General features: G+C 56.1%; 1 protein-coding gene across 1 annotated transcript in view; it reads right to left on the bottom strand.

Moving 5' to 3' along the window:
* Positions 1 to 19099, bottom strand: part of TTC34 (tetratricopeptide repeat domain 34) — a 758165-nt gene extending 739066 nt beyond the window's left edge. The window contains exons 1-6 of the mRNA XM_055349041.2: positions 18983 to 19099; positions 17450 to 18274; positions 7318 to 8161; positions 4790 to 5015; positions 3128 to 3332; positions 980 to 1146 (exon numbers count right to left, since the gene is read on the bottom strand). Coding sequence (XP_055205016.2) covers positions 980 to 1146; positions 3128 to 3332; positions 4790 to 5015; positions 7318 to 8161; positions 17450 to 18230 — 2223 coding nt within the window. The 5' untranslated portion in view covers positions 18231 to 18274; positions 18983 to 19099. The remainder of the gene's footprint in view (positions 1 to 979; positions 1147 to 3127; positions 3333 to 4789; positions 5016 to 7317; positions 8162 to 17449; positions 18275 to 18982) is intronic.
* Between the last annotated feature and the right edge of the window lie 1439 nt (positions 19100 to 20538).

Raw genomic sequence — 20538 nt, 5'->3', positions numbered from 1 at the left:
TTTCCCCCTCAGGATTGCTTTCCCTGTGTCTCATAATTTGGGGTGTGTTGTTTTCATTTTCACTTGTCTCTAAGCATTGTCTAACTTCTCGAAGTGTGATTTATTCTGTGATCCATTGGTTGTTTAGCCCCCTCCTCCTTTTACAGAGGAGGAAACTGAGGCCTGGGGAGGTGAAGTAATTCGGCTGAGGTTGCTTAGCTGGACCCAACTCTTCTGGGCTCCAGGGACAGTGCTCAGGGCAGCAGGCCTGGGCTGAGCACACACGTCCAGTGTGAGTCCCTCAGAGTCAGACCACATAGAATGCAGTGCAGTTGCAAGCAAGGAATGCTCATAAACAAACAGAACAGAAACCATCTTCCAGCACACAGGCCTCCCCCAGCTGATTGGGATCTGTCTTCTTGCCATTGCCCCTCTCCTAACTTTTATTTTAAATTGGAGCAGTTCCTGCAGAAGAAAGTCTTAAATGCATAGATACCGAACTTAAAGAGCAGGTAAATGAAGCTCAGATCAGGGTCTGGGGGCTGCATCCCCGCACCTGTCTGTGGCAGACATGGCTGGCCGAGGCCAGCACTTACTCCCTCTGTGCATGTCCTCTAAACCCCTCTCAACACCGGGGGCCAGGCAGCCTCACCAATGCAGCTGAGGGAACACCTCCTGGCCAACAGCCCCAGAGGGACCCCTGCATGCACTGAGCATTATCTAAGCTGGGGAGGACCCCTAGTACCTCTGAAGGCTCGCACATCTATCCACGCAGACTGAGGCCGGGAGGATGAAAGGGCGGGACTCCCAGAAACCGGGTTTGTGGGGACCCGGCTCCCATGAGCCGCTGTACAGGTGGGGATGGGAACATGGGTTTTGATGGGCATCTCACTGCTCAGGATGGCCTACCCGGCTCCCTCTCTCCTTGGGGTGGAGGAAGGCAGCTCCCTGGGTCCCCCACCCCTGCTTGCCCAGGCCCAGGTCAGGAGTGGGGCAGCACCTGCAGCTGGTCTAGGGCCAGGTGCACCAACGCCCGTCCACACAGTGCCTGCACGTTCCCCGGCTCAGCCCGCAGCACTGTGTTGAAGTCGAACATGGCCGTCTTCTTCTGGCCCAGGAACCCATAGCAGCGGGCTCGGGCAAGGAGGGACTCACTTGCCTGACTTCCTGCAGGAAGACGGCATGGGGTCAGGATGAGCCTATGCTGGGTCCCTTCCCCAGCATCCGTCCTGCCCAGCCCGGGGAGGGCAGAGGGTGCATGAGCTTCAGGGCCTACCTTGGGGAGCTCACAGGCCACTGGGCACCAAGACAGACAGAGACAGGGTGGACTTGGGGGCATTGGCTGCAGGGCAAGAGGAGCCCAGCCAGGACTGGGGACAGCTGGGGGGCTGCCGTGAGGAGGGGGCACTGCAGCTGCCTCTGAGGCCACACGAGGGCAGGGGGATCAGGGTAGCACTACCATCAAGACACGGAGACCGGTAGTGGCCCCGAACGGCTGAGCACACTGATATTTACTGCATACAAGATGAGGGGGGCAGGGTAAGGAGGGTGAATCTTCTAAGTGATTGACAAGGTGAAGCAAGTCACATGATCACAGGACAGTGGGCCCTTCCCTCTTGGGCAGCTGAAGCAGAGATAGAAGGTGGCATACATCAGCGTTTTCTTCTATGAACTTATAAGATCAAAGCCTTTAAGACTTTCACTATTCCTTCTACCGCTATCTACTACAAACTTCAAAGAGGAACCAGGAGTATGGGAGGGACACGAAAGTGGACAAGGAACGTGACCACTGAAGCACCACAGGGAGGGGTTAGGCCTCCGGATGACTGCGGGCAGGCCTGGATGATATCCAGCCTTCCATAAGAAGCTGGTGGAGCAGAGTGTTCCCTGACTCCTGCAAGGAAAGGAGACTCCCTTTCCCAGTCTGCTCAGTAACGGGTGCCTTCCCAGACACTGGCGTTACCACTTGACCAAGGGGCCCTCAAGCGGCCCTTATGCGGGTGTGACAGAAGGCTCACCTCTTGCCTTCTATTCACTTCTCACAATGTCCATTCAGCACCTGATGCTACACCCACCGGTTATTACTAGATTATGTTAGTAATGCAACAAAGAGTAATATTAAAAGCTAATGATTAATAATGATTGATAATTGTTCATTATCTCTATATCTAATTTGTATCATGACTATTCTTATTCTAACTATTTTCTTTATTATACTGAAACAGTTTGTGCCTTCAGTCTCTTGCCTCGGCACCTAGGTAATCTTTTGCCCACAACCCCTCGCCAAAGAGGCTGTCATTACTGTGCCCCTTCTGGGTGTTGTTTGGTGACAGACATGGGACAACATGCCAGGCTGCTCTGGGCCACTCTGGGCCACTCTGGGCCGCTCTGGGCCGCTCTGGGCTGCTCTGGGCCGCTCTGGGCTGCATGCCTTCCTGCCGACGTGTGCAGGGCATGCTCTCTGTGCCAGGTACTGTCCCAAAATGAGCCCTCTGAATCCCCACTTCCACCCGACATGGGCAACGCTGCCATCCCCCTTTGGGAGAGGAGGGTGAGGGGTGCTCACTAAGTGCATGGCCGGGTTCCACGTGGCAGCCTGATCTAGGTCCAGGCTCTCACACTCCCTGTACCCCAGGAGATCCCTGCGAGTCCTGGGAAACATCGCCTTCCCTCCAGACACCTGGCCCCCCAACCCCAGAAACAGCACTGACTCCAGGAAGCAGGCAGCACCCCCGTGCTGGGTGTCCCAGGGTGGGGAGGCCAGGCGTGCATAGGAGGAGCCTGTCACTATTTCTAGGAAGGGCTGAGGGGAGCAGGGACCTCGCCTCCTTGTCATTAGCTAGGAAAGGGGCCCTTCTCTCCTCAGGACTGGGGGTGCTGGGACGGCAGCTCAGGCACCAGGCAGGGCACAGCTCAGGTCCCAGCTCAGGCCCCAGGTCTCAGAGCCTGGTCTCAGGCCTTGGTGCACCCACCTTGAAGGTGAAATGCCCTCCGCAAGTGGCCCTTGCCCTGTCCAACCCGTGGGTGTTCCTGAGGCCCCTGCACCTGGGGAGCACGCGTGTCCCCACCAACCAGCATGGCAGAGACTCCCCATGTCCCCTGTGCCTGGCACAAGACTGGGCCCTGGGGGCAGGTGAGCAGCTCCTACCTGCGGCAAAGATGGCCAGAGACAGGTAGGCGATGGCCTCCTTGGTGTGAACCCTGCCATCGGCCCCGCCTGGCCGTGCCCGCAGGATGGCCAGGGCCCTGGCGTGGCAGTGGCCTTGAAGCAGCTGCCGGTCCTCGTGGCAGAAGACGTCCAGGGTGGGCTGGAGGCAGGCGGTGTCACCAGACTGGACCAGCTTCTTCACCAACTGCAAGGGTGCCACAGTCACTGCCCATGCCCTTGGGACCGATGCCCTGGAGCCCACCCTGTACTGACGCCCCTGGCCATCCCCCACCCCACCCTCACTGCCCCAGGGTCCACCTGGTGCCAACGCTCCCAGTCCCACCCTTGCTGCCCCACGGCTCACCCAGTTCCAACGCCCCTGGCAATTCCTCACCCCACCCTCTCTGTGCCAGGGTCTGCCCTGTGCCATCACCCCAATCCTCCCCTACTGCCTCGCTGCCTCCACCAGCCCCTGGCTGTGTGTCCATGAACCTGGGAGCTTCTGCCTGTCTGAGCACTAGGAGGTTGGCCGTGTGTTGCGATGTGGCCATTTGAGCCTTTGGGGGCGTTTTGTCTCCCCATAGGTGGGGGTCCCACAGCGGCCAGGGACTGTGTGTCCTCAGCTTGGTGCAGAGGAGTAGGCAGGGAGGGGAGCTGTGAGCCCGCTCTGGGCTGCAGTCCGAGCCGCATCTGTCTGCTGATGGCATTGGTGGGCTGGGACTCTCAGGGTCCCTGAGCCTAGGACTTCTCCATCCCATGGAGGTGGAGACTCCGCCCCAGTGGGCCCACTGGAGCAAGGTCCAAGTGAGAAGCAGAGGAAGGGGCTTTTAGGTCATGAAGGGTCAACAGGCGCCAGGGAGTCCTTCAGATGACGCGGAGCAAAAGCCCAGCACGGCCAAGTAGGACCAGGTCTCTGGGCGAGGGGAGACCTCCACCCCACAACCTCCCCTCTCCACGACTCCATCCGAAGGAGGCCCAATGCTGCCCCCTGCTGGCTGCTGGTGGGCACACGGGTTCCCCAAGCTGAGCAAGAGGATGCAGGTTCAGGGCATCCGAACCTGGGCAGGGCAAGGAGATCAGGACCCAAACCGGGCCCCAGGGGGAGGAAGACGAGACAAGGCCCTCACCCCAGGCCCCAAGGCCTGAATCCCACCAGAGCGTAAACTTTAGACCCCAGTTCAAACAGGAACCCGGGATAGCACCTGAGGCAGGTAAGGGTCTGCCTTTCCTGGGAGCAGGGGGTCTTGGAGGCAGGAGGGAAGGTCCCCTCTGCTACCCACCCCAAGGCAGGGTTGCATCCAAGCCTGGTTTATGTGAGAGACTTGGAGAGAAGCTCGGCCTGCAGTCAGTTCCTGGCCCTTATGCTTCGTAACCACAGTGGAAGCAAGTACGACAAAGCAGCTACGCATGCAGGGAAACTGCCGGCCCCGGGGACCTGCCCCAGCCGATTTCCATGACAACCCATGGGACCAGGACCCAGATAAGGAGACTGAGGGTCAGGTAGGTGAGGGCCTGCAGCAGGTGCAGAGCTGGGGCTGAATGCAGTCGCCTGGTCCAAAGCCCAGACTGCGGGGTCCAGCGCCAGGGCCACGGGAGGCCTGCGCCCTCTTCCCAGCTGGGCCCGTTTCCACCTGCCCTCTGTCACCCCCCAGGCCTCCTCACCTGGTTGGCGTCATAGAAGAAGCCCTTCCTCAGCTGCAGCAGGGCCAGTCGCGCCAGCACGGGGGCCGCCTGGGGCCTCCGGGATAGGGCCACCAGCAGGGCCTTGTGGGTCTCCTCCAGGCGGCCCAGGCGGTACAGGGCATCAGCCGCCAGGAGGCGAGAGGCCTCGTCCTCTGAATCCAGCTCCATCAGCAGTGTAGCCAGCTGGTGCACGCCGCAGGCGACCCTGTGTGGAGATCAGCTCAGGGGGGCACGCCCCTTTTGACAACCCCTCCACCTGCCCGGGTGATTGGGCAGTGGGGAAATCCCGTCTCCATGCACCTGGCCTGGGCAGCTCCCTCCAGAAGGACCCTCACGCCACACCATCCCCAGAAGCCAAAGGTGCCCTTCCTAGCACGCGGCCCTCATGCTCTCCCTTGCCCTTCCCCCACCCTGTGGGAGGTGGGATTGAGGCGGTATAGACAGGCAGAAGCAGGGCTGACCCTGTGTGGACCCTGCCTCAGTTTCCTTTTCTGCAAAAACACAGACGAACAATTTGGCCTTGCTGGGCTCAGGGGTGTGCCTATAGGCAGAACAAGAAAACACATGGCTGCATGTGGCATGTTCCTGTGTCCATGTGGGAATGTTACTGAGTGCTCACTGGGAAATGGGGCCAGAGCCTCAAATTTGACAATTTCCAGAGAACAAATATAAATGCCATCACATAATGAAAGTTTATTACCAGCAGCAAATCAAAGCCACGCAAATTAAACACCCGGAAGGCAGAGGAACTCTGTGTGTTGTGTGTGTGTTACGTACACGTTGTGTGTTGTGTGTGTGTTACGTACACGTTGTGTGTTGTGTGTGTTATGTACACGTTGTGTGTTGTGTGTGTGTTACGTACACGTTGTGTGTTGTGTGTGTGTTACGTACACGTTGTGTGTTGTGTGTTATGTACACGTTGTGTGTTGTGTGTTATGTACACGTTGTGTGTTGTGTGTGTATTATGTACACGTTGTGTGTTGTGTGTGTGTTATGTACACGTTGTGTTGTGTGTGTTATGTACATGTTGTATTGTGTGTGTTATGTACATGTTGTGTTGTGTGTGTGTTATGTACATGTTGTGTGTTGTGTGTGTGTTATGTACACGTGTGTTGTGTGTGTGTTATGTGCATGTTGTGTGTTGTGTGTGTATGTACATGTTGTGTGTTGTGTGTGTGTTATGTACACGTTGTGTGTTGTGTGTGTTATGTACACGTTGTGTATTGTGTGTGTTATGTACATGTTGTGTGTTGTGTGTGTTATGTACATGTTGTGTGTTGTGTGTGTATGTACATGTTGTGTGTTGTGTGTGTGTTATGTACATGTTGTGTGTTGTGTGTGGTGTATGTGTGTTGTATGTGTGGTGTGTATGGTGTGTGTCTGGTGTGTTGTGTGTGTGTTATGTATGTGTTGTGTGTGTGTGTGTTGTGTGTGTGCCTTGGGGTGGACGCTGACATCAATGATGCCCTCCAAGAACCGCCCCCACCCCCCAGACTCAGTGCTTTCAACTTTGCTGAAACCCCTTCCTGCCACCTCCTAGCAATTACACGAGGGAAGTCAAAGCAGCTAGGGATTCACCCACTGGGCTTTGGGCTGGCAAATAATTTGCAAAATGAGCATCAAGGGTGAGTGGGGGATGGGCGGTGGCCAGATTGTGGTGGGAGGAGGGCAGCTCCTGAAGTCAAGGATCCTACAAGTGGCGGCGCTTCCTGACCTGGGAACTGCATGCCTGTCTCCGTCTCATGGAGAGAACATCCTGGAGACAGGACATTACCCCACGAGGGATTACAGCTAAGAACAAAGGCCAGGCGCGGTGGCTCACCTGGAATCCCAGCACTTTGGGAGGCCCAGGTGGGAGGATCACTTGAGGTCAGGAGTTCGAGACCAGCCTGGCCAACATGGTGAAACCCCATCCCACTAAAAATATAAAGATTAGCTGGGCGTGGTGATCCCACCTACTTGGGACGCTGAGGCAGAAGAACGGCCTGAACCCAGGAGGCGGAGGTTGCAGCAAGCCAAGATTGCGCCATTGCACTCCAGCCTGGGCGGCAGAGTAAGACTCCATCTCAAAGAACAAAAAACAAAACAAAACAAAACAAAACAAAACAAAACAAACCAACCCCAGGACTGCTGGAAGGAGTAGTGGCAGGGGCGCAGGTCGGGGCGGTGCTGCCGGAAACACATTTAGCCACAAAGGGAATCGTCATGACCTACTGAGTAAGAAAATTAGCATATGAACCGCATGTCCAGCACAGACTCGGTTTGGTGAGCTATTTTACATGCACCAAACGAAAGGCCTGGAAGGAAATGTGAGCCGCGGCTTTCCATTTCCGGACTGCGGCCGGTCGATGGAAGCAGCGGAGCTAGACCTGCCTCGGGTGCTTTGGGAGGTCACCCGCCACTGCCTCCGTTCATTCCTTTGTAAAATAGGAGGAAACACATCCGTCGCTACCTCGAAGGAGACCCGCAGGAAGCAGCGGCCCCAGCGTGCCCGGGCGGGTCCTCACCCCTCCTGCGTGGTGGGGCCGCCCGTCTCTGCGGCCTCCCTCCGGCCCTGCGCTCTGGACGGCCCGGCGCGTGGACATCGCTGCAGCATCCCACGGGCCTCCTCCCGCAGCACCACCAGCAGCAGCCCCCGGTGGTTCCAGGGCACGTAGGCCTTGGCGGCCAGCAGCGCCTCCTCGGGCCGCAGCCTGCAGGCGGTGACATAGTCCAGCGTGCCCAGGAACGCGCTGCCCGCCAGCACCCGCAGCAGTCCCCGGCCGCACAGCGCGCGCACACAGCCCCCCGGGTGCGGCGCCCCCTGCTCCACTACCGTCTGGAAGTCCTCCAGGGCGCGCCGCGAGTCCCCGGCATGCAGCGCGCAGAAGCCGCGCAGAACCAGGAGAGGCGCGCGGTCCCCTGCACGGTCCCCGGCAGGGTCCTCAGGGCGTGCGGGCCGCAGCAGGCGCTCGCACATGGCCCGGGCGCCCGCGGCGTCTCCCGCCAGCAGCAGGCACTCGGCGAGGCGGGCTCCCAGCGCGGGTCGCGCCCCGGCAGGCGCCAGGCGAAGCAGGACGCGGAGCGCGCGGGTTACCGGGGCCAGCAGCTCGCGGCCCGCATCCTCGCGGAGCTCAGGGTGGTTCCGCACGGCTTCCTGGAAGCGGGCGAAGCCCACGTCCGCGGCTTCCTGCGCCTGAGCCCGGACGCGCTCCTGGTCCTGGACAGAGAACACGGCCTGGAACTGCCTCCGCGCCCCAGAGGGGCTCTCGCGGAAGGCCTCCTGCAGGTTCCAAAACACGTCCTGGGCCCGGCCGTCCAGGAAGAAGGCCGAGGCCGCGCGGGTGACCAGCAGGGCGGCCCGGCGCTCACCTGCGGAGAGAAACAGAGGCGTGGGTCCTGCCAGGGGGGCCGACTCCCCAGGGGTGCCACCTGCAAGTCCCCACCAGGTCCAGGGCTTGGACTCAGGAGACTGTGAGTCCTCTTGCCCGAGGCATCTCCCTCCAGTCTCCAAGTGGCCCTGGGTATGGCACCTCCAGGACACCAGCTGGCAGGAGGCCCGACGCCCATGAGCGACGGGGCAGGTTGAGAACGGTGCTGGGCAAGCGGCGAGGGGGCAGCCGCCCTGCCTGCCAGCGCACTGTGCTCTCAGGGTGGGTTCAGAGTCACTCCCACCGCTCAGTGCAAACCAAATTTAGTTACAACGCCTTTCCCTTGCCTGACATTTAAATAATGGGTTTTAGGATTGAGTTTCCTCCTCTGGGAATCAGTGCCTCTCCACTCCCAGGGCAGAGCTGAGGCTCCAACTCTATGACCTTTGCAGTGGCCATTTATTCCTGGGCGCCTTTGTTTCTTGCCTTCTTTGGGCCAAGTGGGGACCCAGCCCTTCCCTCTCTGAAGCAGAGCTCTTCTCTCAGGTCTAGGACTGGAGGTGCATGCCCTGCGGCTTACTGAGGGTGGACCTGGGCATTTACGGAGTCTCCTGCGTCTGTTCCCTGGTCTGCACTATAATGGGTTATAATGATCCACGCTCGCAGGGTGTGAGGATTAAACGGATCTACCTACATCCAGTGCCTAGAAAGGGCCTGGTGCATCGTGTGAGTCAGTGAGGTCAGGGGCAGCCTCCCCACCCCCACTCCCCCAGCACCCTCCCCGCACACCTGCCCCCCGCCCCAGTGTGTCTGAGCAAACGTGAATGGGGCTTTCTGACTGGTAAGGGAAGTGTAGCTGCCCCATCCTAAAAAGGGCCCCAGGCAGGGTGCACAGGCCACTGGGAGAGGCGGGGATACTCCGTGCTGGGCGGGCTTCAGGTCATGGCCCTTATTTTCACAGGCTACGAAGGTGCTGCAGGGGAGGGACGTTCTCAGGGTCCATCCCAGACCTCCGAACCTCTGCTTCAGTGCTTTTTGCACTGACTCCTTCAGAATTTTCAAACAGCTTTTCCTTATAACCCCATTCAATAGCAACAACAGCAACAATCTGCTGCATTCAAACAGGACTCTGGAGAGGGCAAAATACCACGCAGGGCGCAGAAGCAAAGCCGCTGCGGTCACTGCCCTGCTGCCGTTGCGGTAAGCGCCAAGTCCAGCACAGAAGGTGTCTCGTGCCCTGAGACTAGCCATGCAAGCAGCCACAAGGTCACTCTGTCTAGTTCTGGTGGCCAAAGTAAAAGACACTTTGAGCCTTTCCTGTCAGCTACTGACCCTTGAACACAACATTACTCCTGATTTTTGCGGTAGTTCATGGATCCGAGGGAGCTGCAGCCAGGGGAGAACCCTTGGGACCTGAGGGTGATAGGGGGCTGTTATTTATGTTTCCACGTGAAAGGGTGGTCTCTCCTCTCTTTCCGAGATTCCAGTTACACACACAAGACTTTGATATTGTCCGCAGGTCACCCAGCCTCTGTTCATTTTTCTTCTGTTCTTCATATCAAGTAATTTCTATTCTGTCTTCAAGTTCACCGACCCTTCTACTGTCTCTAATATTTTCATTTCAATTATTGCACTGTTCAACTCTAGACTTGCCATATGCTTTTTTTTTTTTTTTTTAAGACAGGGTCTTGCTCCATCACCCAGGCTGGAGTGCAGTGGTGTAAATACGGCTCACTGTAACCTTGACCTCCTGGGCTCAGCCTCCTGTGTAGTTGGGACTACAGGCATGCACCACCATACCCAGCTCACTTTTGGATGTTTTTTAGAGTTGGAGTCTCACTTTGTCACCCAGGGTGGTCTTGAACTTCTGGGCCCAGGTGATCCTCCCGCCTCAGCCTCCCAAAGTACTGGTACTCCTTTTTATAAGGAACCATGCCTAGCCTGGTTCCTTTATATAATTTCCATTTATCTATGAAGATTCCACATCAGTTCAATCGTTAGGTCCACATTTTCCTGAAGTCAGTTTTTAGGGATTTCTTTTTCTCCTTACTGTAGCTCATATTTTATTTTCCTGTCTCTTTGCGTGAATAGTAGTTTCTTCCCACACACCAGGCATGATGGACACTTTGTGGAGACTCTGGGTTCAGTTACATTCCTCTGAAGAGAGCTGAGTTTTGTTTTAGTAGCAGTGAAATTGGCTGGGTTTAAACTCCAAATTCTATTGCTTTTTGATGGACAGAGCTGAAGTCTCCATGTAGCTTTTGCAGCTTCCAGTGCCTGTTCTTTCAGCCCAGCTAGTCTTTACCTCTGTACGTGCAGTTCTGTAGGCTGGAGATTTAAGTAGATTTAATACACAGATTTGGTGCTGCACCCCCTCTGTGGCTCCCTCCTTTTCAAGATTCTTCATCTAACTTTCCATCCATTTTTCTCAGCCCTGAACTGTCCTGTGCTACCTCAAGCCAGGAGAACTTCAGCATCTGCTGAACAATGACTCATAGGTTGAGGAGCCCCCTCAGGTGAAGAGCTGCGGGGTGCACATCTCACCTCACACAACACCATTGTTCAAGGGTCAGCTACTAGTTTCTGCCTGCATGTGGTTACTAATCCATGCCTTCAAATAGTCACTTTTTATATTTTGTCCAGCTTTTATAATTGTTATCTGTGGGACATGTAGGCAAGCTATTCCACAGTGACTTGAAGCCAACTCGAAGCCAAATCTTCTATTGTTAGATAGACAATTTTTGACTGGCTGAGAGGAATGTAAATGCTATCACATTATTGTTTTAATTTCTATTTTCCTGATGACTAGTGAGGTTTACTTATTAATTTTTTCCCCAATCTGGTGGGTGGAAAATGGTTTCTCATTGTTTTAATTTTGCATTTGTCTCATTACTATGATGCTGAATATTGTTCACATGTTTTATTAGCCATCTGTGTTTCCTCTTTTGGGGAATGCTTTTGCCAAGTCTTGTATTGAATTTTTTTTTCTTATTGATATGTAGCAGTTCTTCAAATACTCTGCATACTGATTTATTTGCTCATTGTATATTTTGCAAGCATTTTTCTCCTTTTGTGGATCGTCTTTATTTTCTATAGTTATGGGCAAAATAGAGGTTTTAAATTTTAGTTTAATCAGATGTATTAAATTTTTCTTTATTGATTCCCTGTTTTGTATCTTAAGAAGCCCACCTGTACATAGAAATCTTAATGACATTCTCAGATATTTTCTTTTAGAAACTGTAAAATGCAGCAACTTCCACCTGGGATTCACTTTTTTGCAAGGTGAGAGGTAGGAAATCAGTACCCTCCATTGAATAATGCTCCTTTTCTTTCCCTATAGATTTTGCAACACTCATCTGTCACCTGTTAAGTTTTAGATCGACGTGGGTCCACTTCTGAGCTCTCTAATTCATTTTATTGGTCTTTCTATCTATCCCTGAAGTCAATAAACTTCCATATTGATTAGTATAGCTTCGTATTAACTGGTAGAGCAAATCCTTCTACTGCCACCTCTTCCTTCTCCATCTTCTGCTTCTCCTTCTCCTCTTCTCCCCCGTCCCACCTCCCCACTCCCCTACCTCTCCCTTCCCCTCCTCGCCCTCCTTCTTCTTCTGTGGACAGTGAATATCTCTCCATTTATATAGATATTCTTTGTTTTCTGATACAATGTTTGCTGTTGCCCAGGCTGGCATGCAGTGGTGTGATTACAGCTCACTGCAGCCTTCATCTGCCAAGCTTAAGAGATCCTCCCATGTCAGTCTGCTAAGTAGCTGGGATCACAGGTATGCACCACGTGCCCGGATAAGTTTTTTTGTATTTTTAAAATTTTTTGTAGAGACCAGTTCCCACTATGTTGCCCAGGCTGGTGTCAGACTTCTGAGCTCAAGGGTTCCTCCTGTTTCAGCCTCCAAAAGTGCTGGGATTACAGGCATGAGCCACTGAGGCATGGCTATAGGTATTCTTTATTATCTTTTAATAAAGTTTTATACTTTTTCCATAAAGTCATGTGACTCTTATAACTTAATCATTTTCTGTCCCTGTGGTAAATGGGACACAGGGCATCTATTTGTTGCTGGTATTTATAAATATAAATAATGTTTTGCATATTTTGTTAAATTTTGCTACAATGTCTAATACCTTTTTGTTGCTTCTTTTGGAATTTCTATATACATAGCTAATCATATTGCCTGGAATAATGATAACTTTGTGACTTCCTTTCTGGTCTTACATGTTCTGTCTTGTTTTCTTACCTTATTGCATTGGCTGGGGTCTCTAGCACAATGATGAGTAACTGGGAGAGTGCACAGCCTCCTCGTAATTGATTTTAAATGGAAGGCTTCTGAATTGTCACCATCGAGTATGATATTTATGGTGGGTTTGGGATAGATATTATCTTTTTCAATTAAGTAAGTTTTCTTCTGTTTCTTGATTGTTAAAATTCTGGGAATGTTAAATATTATAAAACAGTTTTTCTGAATCTACTGCAATGATAATATGTTCTTTATTCCATTAATTATTAATGTAGTGAATTATATAATTCTGGAAACATAAAATTTTAAGTTCTATATTATAATATTTGACCAAATATTGGCTAAAATGCATCAAAACTGATGTTTTGACCTGGTCAGCAGTTATTTCAGCTAACTATTGCTGCATAACCATCCACTGAAAACTTAGTGGCTTAAAACAACAATCAAGCCTGGGCAACATAGCGAGACACCGTCTCTACAAAAAAAAAAAAAAATTAGCCAGTTGTGATGGTATGTACCTATAGTCCCAGCTACTTGGGAGGCTGAGGCAGGAGGACCACTTGAGCCTGGGAGATTGAGTGCAGTGAGCCGTGATCACACCACTGCACTCCAGCCTGGGAGACAGAGCGAGACCCTGTCTCAAAAAGGAAAATCCAACCATTTATATTTGCCCATAATTATTCCTCAGTTTGGGCTGGGCTAAGCTGGACAGTTCTTCTGTTCGTCTTACCAGGGGTCACTCAGGTGGCTGCAGCCATCCAGTGGCTTTACCGGACAAGAGAATCTAAGGTGGCCTCACTCATGTGTCCGGGGCCTTGGTGATGGCTGTCAGCTGAGCCTCTGTCTGTGTGTTCTCTCACTGGTCATGATTCCAGCTTCCTTACATGGCCCTGGGAGAATTCCAAGGTGAAGGTGGAAGCCGTGGGGCCTCTGAGGCTTGGGCTCCTGAAGCACAAGCCATCACTTCTACCATATTCTACTGGTCCCAGCAAGGCACAAGGCCATGCCAGATTCTGTATGGAGAACAGACCCTGCGTCTTGGTGGGAGGAATGCAGGAATTACAGCTATGCTTTGTCAACTTTCCTAGCACTCTTAATGAAGAACCTTAAACAAGTTGGAAGTGGTCATCCCAGTCCTTTGGGAAGACAAACACGTAGGGAGCCATGGTACCTGGATGCTTACTTAGCAGCTACCTTGAGGGAAAGTGGTGTTTATTCTGTATCTTGTCCTCACACATCGTGTGTCGCTGCATGTCTACTTACTAAAGAGGGCAAAGAAAGTTCCCAGATTATAGAAGGGTTTTGCTACAGTTTGAATGTTTGTCCCCTCCAAAACTCATGCTGAAACTTAACTGCCATTGTAATGGTTTTGACAGGTCAGATCTTTGAAGATGATTAGGCCAGGAGGGCTCTGCTCTTCTGGGTGGGATTAACGCAAGTTCAGCCCCTTTCGCCTCTTTGCTCTTCTGTCTTGTGCCAAGTGAGGATGCAGCATTCAAGGCGCCATCTTGGAATCCGAATCCCCAAGCCTGTTGGGGCCTTGGTTTTGGGCTTCCAGCATCCAGAACTGGAGCTCATTCATTTCTACTCATTATGGATCACCCAGCCCGTGGCATTCTGTCACAGCAGCACAAATGGAGCGACTGGTTTGTGCAATGTTTCCAAGGACTTTGGAAAGTAACCTCCAGATGGAAGGTCATTTGTTGCAGGAAACTACATTTGTAAAAAGTCTGTTATAGGAAAATTCATTTCTTCTCTTCTCATCGTAAGCCATGCTTGTGCTGGTGGTGGCGATATGGGGAGTCCCTTGACCTAAGCGACTTGGGTCTAATGGATGCACAATTCTTAGGGCAGGTGTTCCCTGTACACACCAGAGCCACGGCAGACACAGACGAGCTTCCGGTGGCCTTCCTGGAGGAGCTGGGTCTTCCCTCACATTCCCCAAGGCTGCAACACTTGGGGGATTCTGGATTTCTGCAGAGAGCTTTAGTGTGACCCCACCCACACCCTTAATTCATGCCCTGCCCCTGCGTGATCATTAAAGTGGAAGGCCCCCTCCCTCCTGGAGCCCCCTTGCTGTGGGCATGGTCCTCACTCACCAGCCCCTGAGTGCCTGTGCTCTGGGCACCTGGGGTCCCCTCCTTCCTCAGAAGCTCACGATTCGGTGTGACTTTGTTGATCATTTTCTGGTAATGCTCAACATATTTGAGCATATTTCCAGAAACAAATTTTCCTGCTCACTTTGCAGCTCTCTCTAACTGGTTCCTGCCCCACCCTCTCATCGGGGTCACCAAGAACCTCGGCACCACACGCTCAATGCGCACTCCTTGTCCTCTCCTTACGGACATCGTGGCCACTCTCAGGGCTGTCTACCTGTCTTTATCTTGCAAACACCCTCCTCTTCTGGCCCTGATCCGTCACCCCACGGGCTCCGAATTTTCTTCCTTCTTCCTGTCCTCCTGGGCTGCTCCTCCCCAGAGGCACAGTATGGAGGGTGGTTAGGAGCACCCCAGGGGCCAAGTCCCAGCTGCCTGCACTCCGTATGCCCTTGGCAGCCCCGTGTCTCGTGGGGATGGTGGCTGCTCTGCAGATTCCATGATTATGCACATCAAACCCATCAAATGGGGCCCACCCACTAGCTGTTCAGTAAATGGCAGCTAATACTGCCATCCTCACCTCCAGATGTCTGCTGGCCTGGGATGGGGGCTGGGGGCAGGTGGGGCACGAGGAAAGGGCAGGGAGCTGCAGTGCCTTGCAGGACACTCATGCCAGGGAGGTCCTGTCTGCTCCAGGACGCCTCGTGGCCCCACTTCCTGCCTCTATTGGGAACCTTGACCTTCAACCTCTTATTTGCACTGACTCTAAATCTCCCTTTCAAACTGAGCTCCTCCCACCTCAGGGCTCACCTGTCCGGCTGCCTAATGACAATGAGGCTTGATGGGCTCAAAGGACTGTGTGTAAAGCACTCAGTAGGTGACATTATTCTAAGGGTTTGCTGTGCATGTTCACTGAATCCACACAGCAGCCTTTGGGCTGGAGGCGCAGCCTCGTCTCAGGCACTCGGGGATCCGAGGGTGGCAGAGTGCTGGCAGTAGGCTGGGCTGTGGCCCTGGGTGCTCCTCCAGAAGGAAGAGGCAGTGAAGGGACCAGGCAGGAGCAGTGTCTCAAACTGGGGGTGTCTAAACCTCTGACACCCCTTTTCCCATCCGCACTTCCCTCTACAGTTCAGTTGCCCAACATGAACTCAGAAAACGTTCCTGACCCTCCTTCTCTGTGCCTGTCTCTCCACCATTAAATCTACCCACAATCTCATCACTTCTAACTCTCAGACACGTGGTTTCTCTGCAACCCTTTCTCCCTGATCTGAATTCCATCATCTCTCTCCTGAATCATTGTCCCAGCCTCCCAGTCTCTCAGCTGCCCAGCATCCAAGCCTCCCAGGCTGTCAGCCTCCCAGCCTCCCAGCCTCTCAGCCTCTTAGCCTCTCAGCTCCCCAGCCTCCAAGCCTCTCAGCCCCTCAGCTCCCCAGCCCCCCAGCCTCCCAGCGTCTCAGCCCCTCAGCTCCCCAGCCCCCCAGCCTCCCAGCCTCCCAGCCTCTCAGCCTCTTAGCCCCTCAGCTCCCCAGCCTCTCAGCCTCCGAACCTCCCAGCCTCCCAGCGTCTCAGCCCCTCAGCTCCCCAGCCCCCCAGCCTCCCAGCCTCCCAGCCTCTCAGCCCCTCAGCTCCCCAGCTCCCCAGCCCCCCAGCCCCCCAGCCTCCCAGCCTCTCAGCCCCTCAGCTCCCCAGCCCCCCAGCCTCCCAGCCTCTCAGCCTCTTAGCTCCCCAGCCCCCCAGCCTCCCAGCCTCCCAGCCTCCCAGCCCCTCAGCTCCCCAGCCTCCCAGCTTCCCAGCCCCCCAGCCTCCCAGCCTCTCAGCCTCCCAGCCTCCCAACCTCTCAGCCTCTCAGCCTCCAAGCCTACCAGCCTCCTGGCCTCCCAGCCTCCCAGCCTCCAAGCCTCCCAGCCTCCCGGCCTCCCAACCTCTCAGCCTCTCAGCCTCCAAGCCTCCCGGCCTCCCGGCCTCCCGGCCTCCCAGCCTCCCAGCCTCCAAGCCTCCAGGCCTCCCAGCCTCCCAGCCTCTCAGCCTCTCAGCCTCCAAGCCCCCCAGCCTCCCAGCCTCCCAGCCTCCCAGCCTCCCAGCAGGTCCTGTCCTTACTCTGGCTCCTCTGGCACATTCTGCACACGGCAGCCAGAGGAAAGTTTAAAAATGCAGATCAGACGCCGGGCGCGGTGGTTCACTCCTGTAATCCCAGCACTTTGGGAGGCTGAGGCAGGTGGATCACCTGAGGTTAGGAATTTGAGACCAGCCTGGCCAACATGGTGAAACTCCATCTCTACTAAAAATACAAAAATTAGCCAGGCATGGTGGTGGGTGCCTGTAATCCCAGCTACTCAGGAGGCTGAAGCAAGATAATCTCTTGAACCCAGTGGGTGGAGGTTGCGGTGAGCCGAGATCGCCCCATTGCACTCCAGCCTGGGCAACAAGAACGAAACTCCGTCTCAAAAAAAAAAAAAATGCAGCTCAGAGCACCTCACTCCACAGCTCAGCCTCACGGACTGGTAACATCCAAGGGCCTTGGGAGGCCAGCAGGATCTAGCCCCACAGCTGCCGTCTTCAGTCTCCCATTCCTTTTCCCCTTCCCTCCGACAGTCGCCCTGGCCCCCTCAGTGGCAGGGGGAGCCCAAGCTCTTGCTCCCCTAAGGACTTGGCACATTTGCTTCTGCTGCCTGGAACCCTCACTCTCAGCCTAAATGATTCCTCTCCTGAGAAGCTTTCCCTGATCACCAGCTGGAGCAGTACCTTGCCTATCCCATTTCTTAAAGCATGCATTTTGTTTGTGTCTTTGGGTGCTCCAAAGGGGCAGGGCCTGACTTTCTTGTCACCGAGGCACCCCAGCCCCAGCACAGCCTCACCCCATCATGGCAGGACATAACCATGTGGGGAGGGAGCGGCGGGGGCAGCTTTCACCCTGGCTCTGCAGGGGCCATGCCGTCCTCCTACCTTGGGGTCCGCTGCCGGTGGGATGGGCCTCGAGGGCGCGGCTGCATGCTGCCAGGCAGTCCTCATACCTGCCGCTGTGGAGCAGAGCTTCAGGTGACAGGGTGTCACTCCGGGTGCCCCTGGGGTCCAGAGCCGCCAGGAGTTGCTGGCCACCGGTCTCCTGCTGGCCGGCACTGTGCCCAGCCTCCGGGTGCCCCGAGAGGTAGTCCTGGAGGGCACTGAGCAGCGCGGGGAGGTAGGGCTGCTGGTGGGTGCGAATGAAAGCTACCGTCCGGTCGGAGCTGGAGGCGAAGGCCTGGAGATAGGCGGCCACACCATCCGCTGCCTGCACCCCAGACAGGACCCAGGCCAGGGCGCGGGTCAGCCGCAGCTCCAGGACTTGCTGTGTGTGAGAGTCCAGCAGGGTGCTGCAGCGTTGCACCACTTCCTCGTGACGCCCGCGGGCCAGCAGACCTGCCAGCAGGTGCAGGATGGCAGCGGGGTGGTCCGGGCAGAGGGCGCCGAGGAAGGCAGAGGCCAGCGACCCTGTCAGGGAGACCACTGCCATGCCGTCCCAGTGGATGGTGGGGATCTGGCTGTCCCCGCGGCACCAGGACTCCAGGGTGGCCACCACCGCCGCCCCCCGAGCCTGGGCCAGGGCAGTGCGCACACTCTGCAGGGCTGAGGGGGCGTGGCAGCTGAATGCAGCCAGGTAGAAGGCGGTGGCCAGGGGCAGCTCCCCCAGTGCCAGATGCTGCTCCCCCTCCCGGCAGAGGCAGGCCACGAGCTCCTGGGCTGACATCAGGTCTGGGACCCCGACGGGCCCATGTCTGGTCCTCAGAGTACCTGGGGGTGGGGGAGTATGGTGAGTGCACAGAGGGCGGCCAGTTCTCCTGCCCTGTGGCCACCCGTGCCCAGCCTCAAGCCACCTCCACCCCTTCCCATTGACCCCAGGGTCAGTGCAGACCCCACTGGGTGAAAACTGGGGGGATCCTGGGCTGGTGGGGTGGGGCCTACCAGGTGTCCCAGGCCAACTTCCAGCCCACTCTTCACCTCTGGAGCCTCAGTTTCCTCCTTTGCAGAATGGGACAGTGGCCTCACCCAGGTGAGTTCCCTCTAAGAACATCTGACCCCTGAGTGCCCATGTCGGGAGGGTTACGGTGGCCCGAGGTGTCAGGGCCCAGCAATAGGGCCCCCGGACCCACCCTCTGCCCCTCCCAACCCTGAGCCCCTCAGGAAGGCACACCCCCCGTCAGTCCAGGCAGCCCTCTCAGTGGGACGCAAGACCACACCCCTGCCCACCCTCTCACACCTGGGCCATTCCAGGGGGGCGCCAAGAGCATCTGCCAGGCCCTTGGGTCAGGGGAGCCACCCCTGCCCATGGGTGGGGGGGTTCAGTTTTGAGGTTGAGGTTCCAGGGACAGCCCCTGGTACTCCCCTCTTCCCGGTCCCCAAGCTACTTGATCTGACGAACTAGCTCCGCACAGCCCTTTCTTTCCTCATCAAACAGGCAGCCCCCAGCATCCGCTCTCAGACACACACAGACACACTCACACTCACCTGCAGCTTGGAGGCTGAGCCGGCTGTGCCCTGGGGACCCAGATTCCCTCGTGGGTGGTGGGGGACAGAGGAATGTGGCTGGCTGGAGGGCCCAGGCCTGGGTGGGGCTCCTATGACCACCCCGTGTGGGTTGGGGAAGGCACAGCCTGCGGTTTCCCGGGAGAGCGTCAACACCCTTGGGTCTCCTTGCTGTCCTGCAGCGCCCCGCTGTGGCCAGAGGCTACCAGGCCGAGGTCCCACCCACACTGCCCCAGCCAGGCTCCAATGGGCTGCCTCAGAGCAGAGAACCCTGAGTTCATGGGGGTGTTGGGGGAGAAGGGGCCTGTGGGGTAGAGCCCCCCACAGGCGGGGCCAGCCTCCACCCTGCCTGCTCTGCCAGGGTGCCCCCAGCCTCCTCTCCGTGTAGATGAGGAGGGCGCTTCCTGGAGGCAGGTGGGGGCCGCCTGCCCACGCAGTGCACTCAGGCTCTGGGTTTGTCCCCCAGAACTCCGCCTGGGCTGCTATGCGGGCCCCTCACCGCCCAGCCTCACTCGTCTTCTGGCAGGGCCCTGTCACCCAGTCCTGGGGCACCTCCCCACAGGCTGTTCCCTGTGCCGGCAGCTGGGACTGGACCTTCCGTGCACAGCCAGCCCGTTTCCCTTGGTGGTCCTCCCTCTGAGAGGCTTAGGCAGCCCTGTCCTGCCTGCACCAGCTGAGCCAGCTGTGCCCTGGGGAGGGCAGGGCACATTAGCCGAGGAAACACCCCTCCCCCATCACAGGGTTGAGGCCCAGAGGCAGCTCTGGGAGCCATGACCTGAGCCTACTGCCCAGGGACCCTGATTGTCACTGAGGAAGGGGTGGCAGCATAGGGACTATTTTAGGAAACATCACCCTCAGCCCGTGGCCACCCTTAGCCCATGCCGCAGGAGCAGAAAGACTGAGTGGGGTGGCTGGAGGCAGGCTCAGGTCTGTGAAGCTGAGACCCCAGCACCGGCAGCTGCCCTGGAGGGCAGGCATGAGTGGGGGGAATGGGGGTGGTGCGTCCCTGAGACAGGTCCCTCCCAATTCAGGATGCCAAGGTGCCCGGACACCAGGCCAATGCTGGCTCCTCTGTGGGGCTCAGGGAAGCAGGGTTGGGGGTGCCCTTTGGGGGAGGGGATCTTGGGAATGGGGGGCGGCATCCCTGATCCCCTCGATGGCTGGGTCTCCTGAGACGTGCCCCTCAGGCCCTTTGGGGAGGGTGTGGAGCCCCTGCAGCGTGGGCAGAGCAGTCAGGGTCAGTCTGAGGGTGCAGGGCAGGGGGGGTCAGCAGGGCTGGGGCTGCCTGGCCCAGTTCTTCAGCTCCATGACATTCGCCAGGGCCCAAGGCCTGTGCGGGTAATGCAGTGGGGGCAGTTTATTAAGAGATTTCCCATTACTCGGTGTTGATTACTTTCATTTTAATTGCCCTAATTAGGCGAGAGCTGTAATGGAGTGGGGCTGTCACCAGGGCTGTAGAAGAGCCCGGGGCACAGAGGTGGCAGGTCTGCGCGACAGTTGCCATCACAGCAGCGCCGATGGGCCCCCTGCGT

This window comes from Gorilla gorilla, chromosome 1 (genome assembly GCF_029281585.2).
Source record: "Gorilla gorilla gorilla isolate KB3781 chromosome 1, NHGRI_mGorGor1-v2.1_pri, whole genome shotgun sequence".
Lineage (NCBI taxonomy): Eukaryota > Metazoa > Chordata > Mammalia > Primates > Hominidae > Gorilla > Gorilla gorilla.
This window is presented reverse-complemented; position numbering and strand designations above follow the sequence as displayed.